The sequence below is a fragment of the Urtica dioica genome, chromosome 4, assembly GCF_054948205.1.
Source record: "Urtica dioica subsp. dioica isolate 48M chromosome 4, U.dioica_male_clone48M_v1_H2, whole genome shotgun sequence".
Lineage (NCBI taxonomy): Eukaryota > Viridiplantae > Streptophyta > Magnoliopsida > Rosales > Urticaceae > Urtica > Urtica dioica.
In genome coordinates, this window is record NC_142759.1 from 17,371,258 (window position 1) to 17,387,595 (window position 16,338).

General features: G+C 37.6%; 1 protein-coding gene across 1 annotated transcript; it reads left to right on the plus strand.

The window, feature by feature from the left end:
- Positions 1 to 11,052: 11,052 nt before the first annotated feature.
- Positions 11,053 to 14,764, plus strand: FATB (fatty acyl-ACP thioesterases B). The gene is made up of 7 exons (XM_089611364.1): positions 11,053 to 11,436; positions 12,287 to 12,801; positions 12,905 to 13,038; positions 13,310 to 13,423; positions 13,534 to 13,705; positions 13,797 to 13,865; positions 13,959 to 14,764. Exons 2-7 carry the CDS (start codon positions 12,304 to 12,306, stop codon positions 14,229 to 14,231), a joined length of 1,260 nt encoding a protein of 419 aa, XP_089467490.1. The 5' UTR covers positions 11,053 to 11,436; positions 12,287 to 12,303; the 3' UTR covers positions 14,232 to 14,764.
- Positions 14,765 to 16,338: the final 1,574 nt, after the last annotated feature.

Sequence of the window (16,338 nt, forward strand, 5' to 3'; positions counted from 1 at the left end):
TTTTTATTTTCATTAGATAAGTATAAATTCGTAAGAGTTATTAATATACACATATAGTTATCTATAAAACTAATTAGAAAATATGTTCATACTTTTTACATATAAGAAGAGTGTTAAAAAGGACAAAAAAAGTTGAGGAGGCAACTTAATATTATGTACTATTATATATATATATATATATATATATATATATATATATATATATATATATATATTTCATTCTTCATGCTATGATTTTGCTCCGATAAATAGAACTAATAAATATAATCATAAACTACAACATTGACCAAAATTATAATGGGGACATAAAAAACCGTGCGAGTAAAAACCTCTCTGCTCCAGAGTGTCTGTGAGCCCTTTCCCTAGTGGAACTTTCATCGTGTAACTTTCACGACTGAAACATGAATCAAGATGCCGACACTGGCGAAGAGGTGGACTACCTCGCTGATCTTACGGAGGCACTAAATATGGAAGATAGCGATGACTGGGACGAGGTCTCCGGGGACTCCGAAGCAGGGGTTTCGCGGAATATTGCAACGGCGGCGGTGGGTAAGATGTTAGCACCCAAGATTGGATCTCTAAAGCTTCTGAACTCCATTCTCTCAAGAATCTGGTGGGAGTTTAAAGGATGTAAATCTAAAATTCTCAAGAAAAATGATGGGCTTTTGTTCATCGGCTTTGAGTTTTCTTCTGTTGAAAGCTGCAAGAAGGCCCTGAACAGAGGACCGTGGGGTTTTAACGGGGGAGTGCTGCTGCTGGAACCTTGGCCGGATTCCGAGGATTGGCGTAACTGCACCTTCAAAACCATGAGCCTCTGGACTCGTCTGTTTGGAATCCCTCTTCAAGCACGAACGGAAAAAAATGTCCGTCGGTTAGCATCTGCGGGCGGCAACATCCAAGAGCTGAAGTGGGACGGGTCTTTCGGCTCCGTTCTAAATGAGAGCTTTCGATGCAAAATTCAAATCGATCTTACTAAACCGATTCCACCTGGTTGGTTTATGCCTATTGCCGGAAAACAAATATGGATAGCCTTTAAATTTGAGAGGCTCCCATTTTTGTGTTTTGGCTGTGGGTTTATTGGGCATGATCAGACTGCGTGCAAGAAAAAAATGGTGGTCATCAAAGACCAAGATGGTGTTACTCGTCCGGCGTTGGGTCCATGGCTCCGCGCGGAAAATAAAGCCATCTCCTGTTTCGACGGTGCTCCGGCGACCATCAACTTGAAGGAAGGAAATATCTCTCAAAACCCAATTTCCAAGGCGTCTTCATCAGGAACCACTGAAAATCTGGGAAAATCTGCTCCCCTTCCTTCTTGTAGAAACCCCGGCGTTATTTCAGGGATTGATGGTCAGAGTAAGTCAACCACTTCTGTTATGCCAGAGTTTCCCGCTCAAGCTGAGGAGTCACGTGGGGACCACGTGAGAATTTTAAAACAAAAAATGGAGGCTCCAAATCAGATGGGGGCCCATATTCAACCCGACCCAGATCCTAACTCTAAATCCCTACTAAAACCTTCCCCTGTTTTACTAGGAGATAAAGTAGCAGACTTTTCTCAAAACCAAGATGAGTCCTCGACGGCGATCAAGAAGCGTAAGGCAGCGCCAGAGTCTAGTGATGGAGGCAGGCTGGTCCCTCCCCAGTTGGCGGCTAATATCTCCAATTCGAAGTTTTCCTTGAAGAAAACGGCTAGGAAGAAGCACAACACGTTGCTTCTTGAAGCTCCGGGTTTGACTCGGTTGGAGGAGAATAATCTGGTGGTCTCTACGCAGTGTAATGTCGGGGATAATATGGAGGTGGTGGTCTTCGATTTTAAGAGTAAGGGTGGTCATAGCGAGAAAATTGCGGAAGAGGTTCTCTATCGGGGATCGGCGGGAGCTGGCAAGGTGTGCCAGACCCGCCGGGAACAATGAATCTTATAGCTTGGAACGCCCAGGGCCTTGGCAGCCCCGGTGCGTTCGACGAACTGCGTCGCCTTGTTCGTTTTGAAAAACCTGATGTATTATTTATTTCTTAAACACGCCTCTTTTCTCATCAATGTACGAATTGGAAATTTATTCTTGGTTTTGAAGGTTTTTTTGTCGTGGATTGTAATGGAAGAAAAGGAGGATTAATCTTATGTTGGAATCGCTCTTGCTCTGTGTCTATAAAGTCCTACTCATCGGGACATATTGACTCTTTAATTGACTATAATGGTCTGATTTGGCGGTTTACAGGGATGTATGGCAATCCTCGTCCGAAAAAACGAAAATTCTCTTGGGACCTCATTCGTAGGTTGGCGAGCATGAATTTCCACAACCTGGGTGCTTGGGTAGTTGGAGGTGATTGGAATGAAATTCTCTTAGACGAAGAGAAAGATGGTGGCTGCCCAAAGAGCCTCTCGATGATGGCAGATTTTGCTCAAGCTCTCGAGGCCTCTAACCTTGTGGATCTCGGCTTTGTGGGAGAACGGTTTACTTGGTCGAATAAACAACCCCATCCGAGATTCATTCAACAACGCCTTGATCGGTTTTGTGGGAACATGGAGTGGCGGCGGGACTTTTCCTTCTCCGTGGTACGTAACCTACCCTACTATAAATCTGATCATCGTTCGATTTGTCTCAGTGTTTCCTCAGCGCCCCCATCGGCCAACCTACACTCTTCATCTTTGCCTCGGAGACATCAGCGCCGTCGGTTTTTTTTCGAGGAAAAATGGACCCTCGATGACGAGTGTGAACAACTTATCTCTTCCGAGTGGACCTCACACCAGGTTGCCCCCGCTAGTCACATTGTTGATGAAATTCATGCCATCAGCGCTTCCCTTAACCAGTGGGGAAGGAAAAAATTTGGAGACCTTCCAAAGCAAATTAAAAATCTCAACGAGGAAATTGACGTGGCCCGACGTGACTCTTCCCATGGTATGAGTCTGGAGAGGATTACGTCCCTTTCTAGCAAACTAGAAAAACTACGATCAGCGGAAGAGATCCATTGGAAGCAGAGATCGAGAGCCAACTGGCTTGCTCATGGAGACAAAAATACCAAATATTTCCACGCCCAAGCTAACAGTAGGAAACGGAACAATACGATCTCCTTGATCGTTGAAGACTCGGGTCGAGAAATTTCCTCTCTCTTGGATATCTCTAGGGCGTTCTTGGACTACTTTCGGATTATTTTTGAGAGCTCGAGTCCTTCGGTGTACGTGCAATCCAAAGGGTTGCCCTATTGTCTTCCGAAGCTAAATATATTCTCAGCTGGCAGCCTTGAAAAAGACTTCACTAGAAAAGACATCGAGACGACATTGTTCGATATGCACCCTACGAAGGCCCCCAGTCCAGATGGGATGTCTGCTATTTTTTTCCAGAAATACTGGCACATTGTCGGCGACCGGGTGTCCGATGCTTGCCTGAGAGTCTTGAACAATGGAGCAGGTCTCCCCGAATGGAACAAGACGCTGATTTCTCTTATACCGAAGATAGATGGGGCTCGCAAAGTCACGGATTTTCGACCGATAGCTCTTTGTAACGTGCTTTACAAAATCGTCTCCAAAGCTTTGGCGAACCGCTTGAAACCACTTCTCGGCGAAGTTATTGATGAGAACCAAAGTGCCTTTGTGGCTGGTCGGCAAATAAATGATAACATCCTCCTTGGTTTCGAATGTAATCATTGGTTGAGGGCTCGTCAAAAAGGAAAGATGGGATATTGTGCTTTGAAGCTTGACATGAGTAAGGCTTACGACCGTATCGAGTGGAGTTATTTGAAAACTGTCATGGAATGCATGGGTTTTGGCCCTCGCTGGATCGCTAGAGTGATGGAATGTATCTCTTCGGTGAGTTTCTCGGTTCTTGTTAATGGCTCTATTTCTGAGGAGTTTCGTCCGTCTCGTGGCCTTAGACAAGGCGACCCGATATCACCGTACTTATTCATCCTTTGTGCACAAGGCTTCTCTTCTCTCATCCATCAACAAATTAACGATGATAATCTCCATGGCATTAGTATTTCTCGCGCTAGTCCCGCCATCCCACACTTGTTTTTTGCCGATGATAGTCTCGTGTTTTTTCAGGCTACGAAATCCGATTGTCAAAGCTTCTTAAGATGTATTGAGGATTATTCCAAAGCATCGGGCCAACTTGTTAATCTTGATAAGTCTGTTCTTACCTTCTCTCCGAATACTGATGAAGCGGTTGAGCGAATGATCCAAGAGCTGCTCCACGTGCCTACCGCTTCGAACATCGACATCTACCTTGGTCTCCCTACATTCACGCTTTGAGCTAAGCGTTTGCAGTTCGGGTTCCTCCGGTCTCGAGTAGTGAAGCGGCTTCACGGGTGGGGATCCCAATGTTTTTCGATCGGGGGAAAAGAGACCCTTATTAAGGCTGTGCTCCAATCCATACCAACTTACACGATGGGAACTTTTAAAGTCCTAGTTGGTATTTGTAAGGCCATTGAGGGGATTTGCCCGAATTTTTGGTGGGGTACGAATGATGAAAAGAGGTTGCTTCATTGGTCGCGGTGGGAAACTCTTTGTCGATCAAAATATAACGGTGGCCTTGGATTTCGTAATCTCGTTGAGTTCAATCAAGCTTTACTTGCTAAACAAGTGTGGCGTCTCGCGAGGAATCCTAACTCTCTCGCTGCTCGAGTCCTAGCCGGTAAGTATCACCCTCACTCGTCAATCTTCACTGCTGTGGCTAAATCGGGCTGTTCATATGCATGGAATAGCCTTATGTGGGGTCGTAATATTCTTGATAAAGGGTGGAGATGGAGAATCGGTTCGGGTCGCGCTGTGTCCGTCTACAACGATCGTTGGATCCCTTCCCCGACCTCTTTTATGGTCCAATCTCCAAGATACCTTCATCCGAACGCGAAAGTGTGTGATCTCTTACTAGCCTCCGGGGATTGGAATATCCCAAAAGTTTGTGCGGCTTTCCTCTCCTATGAAGCTGATATGATCTTATCGCTGCCCCGACCTCGCTTGTGTCATGATGATTCAATTCTTTGGCATTTCGACGAAAATGGTGTCTACACCGTCAAAAGTGGCTACCAAAAAGCTATGGACGCCTCTTTGAGCTCTCCGGCATCAAGCTCTCGGGCGCCTTGTAACTCTTGGAACAAAATATGGAATCTTAAGGTTCCGCCAAAAGTGAGGATTTTTATTTGGCGGGCGTGTAAGGACATTATTCCTACTTGGGGAAACCTTGAGAAACGACATATCCCTACTTCTCCGCAATGTATATTTTGTGGTTTCCTACGAGACTCGACGGCCCACGGTTTGGTGTTCTGTCCGCTAGTTGAAGAAGCTTGGAAAAATAGTCCTTTTGAGAAAATTTTGGATCTTAATCAGCTGTGGGAATTTTCAGATATTTTTCAAAGAACTATATGCTCTCTCTCAAGCTACGACTCTAGTATTTTTGCGATAATGTTCTGGGATATTTGGACTCGTCGGAATAAGCATATCCATGAGAATCGTAATCCTCAGATGGCGGGGGTGTTCGCAAAGGCGGTCTCTTATTCCGACGATTACAACCGCTTTAATATGGCTCCCCCACGCCCTCCCGCTCCCGAAGTCGTAGCGGTTTGGTCTCCTCCTCGTTCCAAGACGTGGAAATTGAACGTTGATGCCTCCTTTAATGTGACCTCGACGATCAGCGGTCTAGGTGGTTGTGTTCGGGATGGTGTTGGTGGCTTTCTGTTTGGTTTCTGCGGATCGGTTCCACAACCTCATTCGGTTCTTGCAGCAGAGCTTCTTGCTATCCGAGAAGGTATGGTCTTGGCGTATAGATTTGGTTTTCTCTCGTGTGAAGTTGAATCTGACTCAAAAACAGCTGTGGATCTATTGACAAACAATAAACTTCATGCTAAAGAGGAAGGGTTGTTAGTTGAGGATATTAAAAGCCTTAATCTTCATTGTAATTTTAAGTTTTTGTTTGTGCCTAGATCCGGAAATTCTGTAGCAGATCGTTTGGCTTCTTTGGCTGTTACTACCCGTCCTTCGACGTGGTTTATTGTTCCTGATTGTATTTCGGACCTTGTTTTGGCCGATACTTCTTTGCTGCTCCAATGAGAGCTTATAAATTCCCAGTTTTCCTAAAAAAAAAAAAAACATTGACCAAAATTTTACATCAAACTCAAAAAGATACAAATATATCTATTGATTAATATTGTATATACTTCTACATATCACTTCAAACATATAAAAAAGGGTATTATAATTAATATTTCATGAAACATTATTATTTTCTTTTAATTTGAGTTTTTTTTTAATCTTTCACCATTTTTTTATGTCTCTCTATTGTCGTTGTATTAACATTTGTAATATGACACAAATAGTATGCATTATTATGATATAATACAAGTTATTATTTATCATTATTTTAATATTATAAGTTGATTAGATTATATTTCAAATCATATATATATATATATATATATATAAAAATATAATAGAATAGAAAAATATGCATATTGTATATGCAAAGTATATGAATATACGAGGATATTATATGTTTGTACGTATAATATAATTAAGTTTAACTATGTACATTGTATGCTATTAAATACTATTATTTTCTTTATAAATCTTGAAATATATTAAAATAATATTATTCTTTTTTTTTTATTTAATCCGCGGCAACGCGCGGGTTCAATAACTCGTCTACTCTAAAATAGTATATATTTATAAGATAAATTTTTTGGTTGGAGGTGCTCCTACGATATATAGGATCAATTTTTTTCTTATAATCGCCACTTTAAACAATGAAGTGCTTTGGTAATATGGGACAAAGTTTTCTCCATTATTCCTTCACAAATCCTGGCTGTTTTTTGAACATTAATTTTTATTCATATAGATCATAAAATTGTTAAATCAATAATTAATTTTATATACCTCTACAACGAGACATAAGAATTCGATTAGACGTCTATTTTTGACATTTAAAGTCCCACTTGAATTATATTGACAAAAAAAATAATTATGATCACTAAATGCAATTTTTATACTATTTTTGTACGAGAATATACGTAGGGGAATGTGACCAAACCATGCGTTTCTTAATTTGACATTGAACAGTGTATATATATATATATATATATATATATATATATATATATATATATATATATATATATATATACCCAATTTGAAAAGAATATATATTGCCAAGATGGTATCCAAAAACACTGACATTGACAATGAATTAAGAAAATAGTTAATTTAAATATTTGACATTGCTAAATAGCCAACGTTTGATAAATCTTAAATAAATAATCTCTTTCGGACGTAAGTTTTAAGTAAATAACTAATGTTTAATATATGAAAGTGATTATTTACTTAATATTTACGTTTGAAAGTGGATATTTACTTAAAATTTATTAAACATTGATTATTTAACAATATTAAACGTTTAAATTAATTATTTTTCTTATGGACCTTTATATAATTTCAAAAGGAGTATACAATAAGAAATTGAAGAGAAATTACGTGATGGAATTTTATTTGTTGTTCGAGATATAACCTGCTTTAAATACGAATGGTTGATGAACTACCAAAACGAAGCTTTACTCACCATGCAAGGAAGTTATTTTTGCTGTACAACGATACGCGTTTTCATTCTACCCACAGAGAAAAAAAAATTACGTACGGTACGGACACAAATATATATATATATATATATATATATATATATATATATATATATATATATATATATATATACACGTTTATTTGTGACGCAATAATTAGTTTATTTCACTGTCCTTCCTCCTCGTCCTAGGGTCCTAGCTAATAAAATTCGAACAATTCAGGCTTAAATTATTTAGTAGATACAATGTTAGTTTTTAAAAACATGTGATCAATTGGTCGGATCAAATTTTTTTTTTTATTTATTTTTTTTTTTTTATTTTACCCAGAAGCATTTATGTTACAATACACACGTGTTTGTCGGAGTCTTGTGGAACATGAATTATTGTATGTCCCTAAACTTTACTTAGGATGCTTCCTTTCACATAAGCTTAAAATAAGTCCTATTAGGAATAAGAACCTAAAAATGTCCTATATGCTAGTAATTAATTATTAACAATGAAACAGTTCCAGAATAAATTTCTTTTTCCTTTTCTTCTTTTATTTCTTTGAGTAAATTGATAAAGGAATCAAGAAAGTACCTCTTTATTGGTAGTATTTCATTTTTTAATCAAGTCAAAATTGCATGAGAGAGAATGATATATAAATTTTTAAAAGTGATAATTAATATACATAATTGTCAGCTAAAATTTAAAAATGTTAAACATTTCATAATTTTATTACACGATCTATGCATTCAGTTATTGTTCTAAATTGTTGATTGATGACTCGATGGCTTTAATTTAACATTTCTTATTTCTCTAAAAGCGAGACCGCAGCCAGAAGAAGTAAGTATCAATTAGTAATATTTATTAATATGTATTATAGATAATCAATGGTCAAAATGAGACTCTACAGTTGAAACTTGAAAGTGATTGCTTACATTTCAGCACCTCGTACTTCGTGGACGAACTGGAGCTTCTATGACCATATTGAAAGAACAAGAAAATGAATGGAATCGGCTTTAAAATGAAATATATATATATATATATATATATATATATATATATATATATATATATATATATATATATATATATCAAAGGCGGAGTCAGGTGGGGGCAGGGTGGGCCAATGCCCCCCCTCAATTTTTGGAAATTATTTTTTAGACCCAAATTTTTACATTTTTTTATAATTTTACCCCTAAATTTTACTAATAATTATGTTTTTGACCCAAATTTGTAAGTTTTTTTTCAATAATGCCCCTCCTCAAAAATATTTCTCAAATTTGCCCCCCCTTAATTGAAATCCTGGCTCCGCCACTGTATATATATATATATATATATATATATATATAGCTGATTAAAATTTCATTATTATTCTTTTACCTTAATCACACCACATTCATCTATTAAAAGCAATTTGAACTCACGAGTGTATAAAAAAAAAATTTCCCAAGGAATATATTTAAAAAATCACACAATTTTAGACTAAAAATATAAATAAAACAATAAGACTTTCGTTAAACATTAATCTAATTTGATGAGCTAACCGTGAATATAAAATCATACTATTTCACACTAAAATAATAAATTTTTTAAAAGACTTTCAAGTAACATTATATTGATTTTAAGTAATCCCCTACGCAAATATTTTTTCTATTTTTAAAGGTGTGGTGGTCAGCGCCACGGTCTTTCATTTGTTTGTCTTGTCGAATATGGAGATAAAGACTGTTTTGATGGAAGAGAGCTGCTCATTATCAATTTTTTAGCAAGAAGCTCTAGCCAAAACTACAAGCTTCCTCTTACATTAGAGAACTTCAAGCCATCACCAATAAAGATAACTGTATTGAGTACCGATATAGATAATTTGTATTTAGTTTCTCGGACAAAATTAGAGTTCAATTCTTATAGAACTCTGGTTACCGAATGTTGATAAGACCATTTTTTTTATGAACATTCATGACGAATAATTAGTATGATTTGATGATTTAAACAACTTTCTTACTTCATATGGATCTTAAATACTTGCAAAGTTTTTTTTCATCGAGATGACGAACGGCTATTTATTAACTGCAACTAATCATCCGAAGTTGTTTCTTGTTTCTTACGGGAAAGTCTTTAATCTATTTGACTATTACATGACTCGAGGAAGAAATCTCGGCTAACTCCGTGTGAGCATCGAGGGTAAGATGGGAATTGGTCTCGACTATTACTAGTATCCGAAGGATCATTTAATTGGTGCCGCTGATCGGAGACCATATCTTTTGGGGCATTTTTCGTGTTTCGCACCAATAACAAGAGCATCAAAGAGGTACTCCTCCAATAATTCAAAGTTTGGACCAACATTCTTATTGTTTGAAACTACTTGGGCCGGTTTGGTTTAGTATTTTAAATTTGTTTTTTGTTTTTAAATTTTTTTTATTCTAATTTTAAATTTAAAAAATAGGTTTAGAATTACGTTTCAAAATATTTTAAAATGTTGTTTGGTTATGTTTTACATTCAATTAGTCTAGAGTTTAATTTAAAATATAATAGAGATAAAATAAAAAACATCTTTTCATTGTTTTATGTTTTTTAAATAAATTTCAAAGAAAAAGAAACGTGATTTTAAATTTGTTTTCTAAGTACTATAATAAAATATGTTTTCTAAAAGTGTTTTCTAAAATTTAGAATCACAAACCAAACAGTCTCTTAGTTTTTTATTCCAAATTGAGTATAAGCAACTACAAAAATGGACCCTCGGATCAATGATTCACAATATGCCCTAATGTCCTTTCCAGCCCCACGTCTAAAATATTTGAAGAGTTTTGCCACACTAACATGACCGAGTTGTATCTTTTCGATCTTCACCACCAATTCGCTCAACATGTACCTTATATTGGGCTTTATATGTGAGTGGCAATTTTTCTTCGTTGGTCATTATGTTCTTAGCCTAATTAACACATAGTTGTTAATTTTTTTTATTAATCATTATAAACAAACAAAAAGACGAACATCCACAAGTATAATTAGATACAACCATGAATTAAGGAAAATATAAAGCGTCTGAGAGATAAAAAAAAAGTTAAATCTTATTTTAATTATTTTTCTAAAAAAATTCATATATCTTTTTAATTATTAACTAAATATTGAATAAATTATAAATTTAATGTCTTACAAATATTATTTAGCTATAGTTTTTTTTATTTATTTTAAAAACAACCGTTTCTGAGATATTGGTCCAATTGGGGCCATAGAAAGTAGGCACTTTAGAAAATGGTCCAGCCACCGTAATTAATCTGTGTTAAGAACATAGTTTGCTACTAAAAATCTTGGTATCATATTCCTAAAAAAAATATAAAAAATTAGTATTATCTACCGTTGTTTTTTCTCCATCTCGTATTAAAACACGAAGAATAGTAATTAGAATTGTAAGAAAAATTAAAAAGAAAAATTGTAAAAAAAAAAAAATTAAAAATAAGATAAGGAATATTTGAAAAAGGCGAGGCGGGATTGCCAGGTGGACAGGTATATAATAAGCTTGCTGGACGCCAATTGCTCACCACCCACAACACCGCTGGCCCTAAAACTATTTTACACTTTGCTCTCTCTCTCTCTCTCTATTTATTTGCCTTTCTCTCTCCTCTCGAGACTAAGCTCAACGAAGCTAAAACAACGCCGTTCAAATCGGAACTTATAGAAAAAGATACGAACAACGAAGAAAGAAGAAGAAGAGGAAGATCGAAGAACGGAGATCGTGAAATAAAAAAACCCTAGAAATTTGCAGATCCAAAATTATACAGTCTCTGCTCTGCTACTCTGCGCATTGGATTGCTCGTTTCAGAGACGGAACAGGACTGTTGCGGATTTGCGGAGAGAGTTCTTTCCCTGTTTGTAATTCTCCTCTCTCACTCGCTAATTGAGGTACGGACGCGTTTTATTACTAGTTTTTTTTTCCTTCTTCTTTTGGTGCCTCTCTTCTGAAGCGTCTGTTTTGGATTCGGAGAAAGCTGGAGCTAGAAGAAAAATGGCATATCTGGCTTGTGTGTTTGTTTTGTTGACAGATTTTCGGTCGTTTGGCTCAGAGTTTAGAGATCTGTCTTCGACGTGCAATTTTTTTTTTCTATTATAAAAATAATGAAATGCGGGGCTGAATTTTCGCGTTCTGCTTTCTTATTGATTGTTATTTTGTTCAACTCAAAGGCACCAAATCGATAGTATTGTCATTTTTTTTTTCTTGCATTATGTTTTAGTTTTTATTTTCTTTCTATATGTGAAAGAAAAAAGATTCTGATTTCTGTTCGGATATTTCCATTAGCTGACAGATCTGCGCTGATTTCTTTACAAATTTATGAGAGAAAAATCAGCGTTGAGATCATAAGATGCTCTGATGGAATGGGAAGCTTCTTTTTGGTCTTGACAGTAGGTTGTTTATAAGATGCGTTCTCTGAGAAAGTTGTCAAAAATCTAGACATTTGCTTTTTATTTTTTTATAACAAAATTTGGTATGGTCGTCATTTCCATGTTTTTATTGGTGAAGGTAATGGAGTTTGGAGTTGTGGTGTACATAATCTACCAAACTGCATTAAAGTTCTCGCCAAAATAGTTGGGGATTGGCTGTTGCATGACACGCATAGCTTTAGTTGGCTTTGATTGCTTCTTTTCCTCTCATAAAGTTCCACTTGTTCTTCTGAGTTGACATTGATTAAATAACGAACAAAAAAATTGGTGACCGTGCTTAAATTTCTGTCTGTTTTTGTTCCAACCATTACAGGTAAGCAGAGTCTAATCATGGTTGCTACTGCTGCTACTGCATCGTTTTTTCCGGTGACAGCTTCGTGTCCCGACTCCTCGGGCTCGAAGAGCACGAAGAACGGAAATCTGAGTTTTGGAGCAGCCAAGCCGAAATCTGGTTCGGGTTCATTGCAAGTGAAGGCGAAGGCCCAGGCACCGTCTAAAATAAACGGCACTTCGGTTGGTTTGACTAGCTCCATGGATGGTGTCAAGAACGGTGATGATATGCCATCACATGCACCTAGGACTTTCATCAACCAGTTGCCTGATTGGAGCATGCTTCTCGCTGCTATCACAACGGTGTTCTTAGCTGCCGAGAAACAGTGGATGATGCTCGACTGGAAGCCCAAACGGCCAGACATGCTCATGGATCCTTTTGGCCTCGGAAGAATTGTTCAGGATGGTCTCGTTTTCAGACAGAACTTTTCGATCAGGTCCTATGAAATAGGTGCCGATCGTACGGCGTCCATAGAGACGATGATGAATCATTTACAGGTATGTTATATCATATCATGCGCCGGTCGCTCTAAATCTCTTTCAAAATATTAGAAAACCGTCTGAAGTTTTTGCTGTGGTATTTTCTTTTCCTTGGATTTAGGAAACGGCCCTTAATCACGTGAAGACTGCTGGGCTTCTTGGTGATGGGTTCGGTTCGACGCCGGAGATGTCGAAGAAGAACTTAATATGGGTGGTCACCAAAATGCAAGTTGTGATTGATCGCTATCCGACTTGGTAAGTACATGTTTCGTATGATTGCTTTAACCATGTTAAAGTGGTTCGGTTCACAATACAAAGTTTATCTTTTCATTCTTATGACTCCGACTTAGCATTTAAAACTCCTACCATCAGTGATGATGCATAGTTGGGATTATGAACAAAACAAACCATATACAATGTCCTTTTTATCGTATACTATCAGTAAAGATTCTCTTATACGTATTTTTTTTTTCCGTTGGTAGTGATTGCTAAAGTAGATGACAGTATCAAACTTCTTTGTTTACAGGGGAGACGTTGTTCAAGTGGATACTTGGGTTAGTGGATCTGGAAAAAATGGTATGAGGCGTGATTGGGTCATCAGTGATTCTGGTACTGGTGAAATTCTAACAAGAGCCTCCAGGTATTTTTCTAGTCACGGTAACTTTGGTCATAGTTATATGACTTATGAGCATTAGTGTTCGGTGCTGGCTGGCCTATTGACGGTTTGTTGGTTCTGATATGATTTTTCAGTGTTTGGGTGATGATGAATAAAGAAACGAGGAGGTTATCAAAAATCCCGCTGGAAGTCAGAGGGGAAATAGAACCCTTCTTTCTGGATTATGATCCTGTAGTCGAGGAGGACGGTAGAAAGCTGAAAAAGCTGGACGATGACACTGCAGATTTCATTCGTTCTGGCTTGACTGTAAGTTACACCACTCTGAACATTTATGAATATGTCATCCCATATCCTGATTTATTTTCATATGTTTATTAATTAATTCTTCGTTCGCCAGCCTCGATGGAGTGACTTGGACATCAACCAGCATGTCAACAATGTGAAATACATTGGCTGGATCTTGGAGGTAAGAAAAGAAATTTATTGCATAACTAGCTTTGTTAATCAAACGATTCAGTATTTGAACATAGAATATTCTTTTATGTTTCTTGAATCGCAGAGTGCTCCGCTTCCGATGCTGGAGAGCCACGAGCTATCGTCTCTGACTCTGGAGTACAGGAGGGAGTGTGGGAAGGACAGTGTTCTTCAGTCCCTCACTGCCGTCTCCGAGGCCGACCCCGGTGACTCAGACAGCCCCGGGGGCGGGATCGAGTGCCAGCACTTGCTTCGCCTCGAGGCCGGGGGCGAGATTGTCCGTGGTAGGACCCGGTGGAGGCCCAAATCCATCGCCAATCTCGGGCCCGCAGGTCATCTCCCGGGCGAAAGCGCTTAGAGAAAGAAAGAAAGAAAAAGAAAGAAAGGAAGAGAGAGAGAAACAGAGGTGTTTTGTTTTCTCAGAGGAATTGGCTTGGCTGGTTGGTTTCTTTGCTTTTTATAGCTGGAAAGTGGAAGCAAAACATTAGCAAAATTTTGCCTGATGTGTTGTTGTGTCCGTTACTTGGTCGTCGTGTAAAATCCTCTATGCTCACGCTTCTTGAACTTTTGTTCTTTATATGCATATAATATATATATTCAACCACACATATATATAATATATATTCCTTCTAATGTGGTGCGTGTCCCCCTATTATCCTCCCATGTAATTAGCCCCTCTTCTCGTGTCAATGTTAAAAGTTCGCCGGATGGGCCGGGTCGGGCCGGGCCGGGCTTGGGCTTGTTTGTTCGTGGGCCTCACGACAGAAAGTGGTGTACCCAAGTCTCCAGTAGAGTTTGTCTTTGGATAGTTCAGGTTTCTTTATTTGTTTGCCTTTGGTTCACTGGATGTGCTTCTATTTATTTATTTATTAATTATTTATTTACCAATCACTTGCTGTCGTATCTTTGTTCATCCTGGATCGTGCTTTACATTACTAACTACGATTAAATTAGAGGCAAAATAATGGAGAGTATCTATGAAATCTTATGTGCAAATTTGTGGAAAACATATAGCATGTCATCTGGGGCCAACTGAACTGGCACTCTATTTTTAGCTGGACTTTCTCCAAGAAATGATGAACTTTCCCTAATCTACATTGCTAGTGGCAAGCAAGGTGGTTCTACCTAATTTGTTTAAATGTAATAGAAAACTAATTTTTCTTTGGAAAAGGGTTGTACGTTATCTATGTTCGGGTTGGCACTCTAGATTCTCCGACTCTGATACAATATCCCATAAATCACATTGCATTAGTGATTGGATAATATTGTTTTGTATTGTGGATAATATACTTTCTGCGTTGACAACACGTGGATGGTTCAGCCTGTAAATACAATTTTTTTTTTTTTTTTAATGGTCGTTCGAGGTTTCTCGAATTAAATCTTGCTTTATTATTGGGACATGAAACATATGGGTTGAGAGATCATCTCTCTTTGTCCGTAATGGGACGCATTACAGAATATATTTATAAATAAAATCTCCATACTATATGCGGGGTCTTTTGCAATGTATCCGTATACCCATTATTGATTATTGGTGAATGAGATTGGAGATAAGCTTGGTTGGAATCTCGTTCCCATTTTTTTTATGTATTTGTATGACAATTATTTTAGTTCTCCGATGATCCAATGTTTACTACATATATGGAAAAGAAAAGAAAAGTGGATCATATGGAACGTCTTTTTATGTAATGTATGCAAGTGGGTTTTTTATTTTTTTATTTATTTTTTATTTTTATTTTTTTTAATCGATTCTTATCCACGACTAATGACTCATTCTGGTTCTCGGACGGTACCGGAAGAACCGTTTCCGACGATCTAAATTTTCGACGCTTACGGAAACGGGAATTTTTTCCTGTTAAAGTCGAAACTTCCGTGCTATCGAAAGTGGTAATTTCTGATACCATAACAGTCTCATCGGAAATCAAACAAAAGCTGAGAACAAAAAGAAGCTTCAGATGCCATTAATGGCAGACTAAATATGGGCCTTGGATTTTACAACCAACGGCCTAGATTTAATAAAAAAAATAAAACATAACAAACCTGCGAAAATATTTCTTCCGTATGCTTCAACTACCATTACCGACTGTGAGGCAATTTAAGCAATCGAAAGTCCTTCCTCCCGATATCTTCAGTGCCGATAGCAAGGTTTACTAATGACTATGCAGAAAAAAGTTGGTGTATTTTAATACCAACATAAATCTAAACCACCGCTTGATTTTTGCGAATTTTTTCTTCCCTCTATCATCCCTGAAAAATAAAACTTCGGCTAAGACTCACTTGTCTTTTGGAGGCGAAGAAGAGAGTTTAGAAGCCATAAAGAATGGAGGGAAAAATGAAATGCACATTGGGAATAAAATTATTTCGGAATAAAAATGAGAAGTAAGTTATTATGAGAACTGTTCTGAAAATGAGGTAGCTCATATAATTTCCACTATTTTAGACTTAATAGGAGTTCAAAATAGGGC

What these genes read in the sequence shown, in the direction of transcription:
- FATB (XM_089611364.1), top strand. Translation starts at nt 12,304, where the DNA reads ATGGTTGCTACTGCTGCTACTGCATCGTTTTTTCCGGTGACAGCTTCG. An exon ending in TCATTCGTTCTGGCTTGACT is followed by an intron (nt 13,706 to 13,796) that starts GTAAGTTACACC and finishes TTCGTTCGCCAG; the next exon opens with CCTCGATGGAGTGACTTGGA. An exon ending in ACATTGGCTGGATCTTGGAG is followed by an intron (nt 13,866 to 13,958) that starts GTAAGAAAAGAA and finishes CTTGAATCGCAG; the next exon opens with AGTGCTCCGCTTCCGATGCT.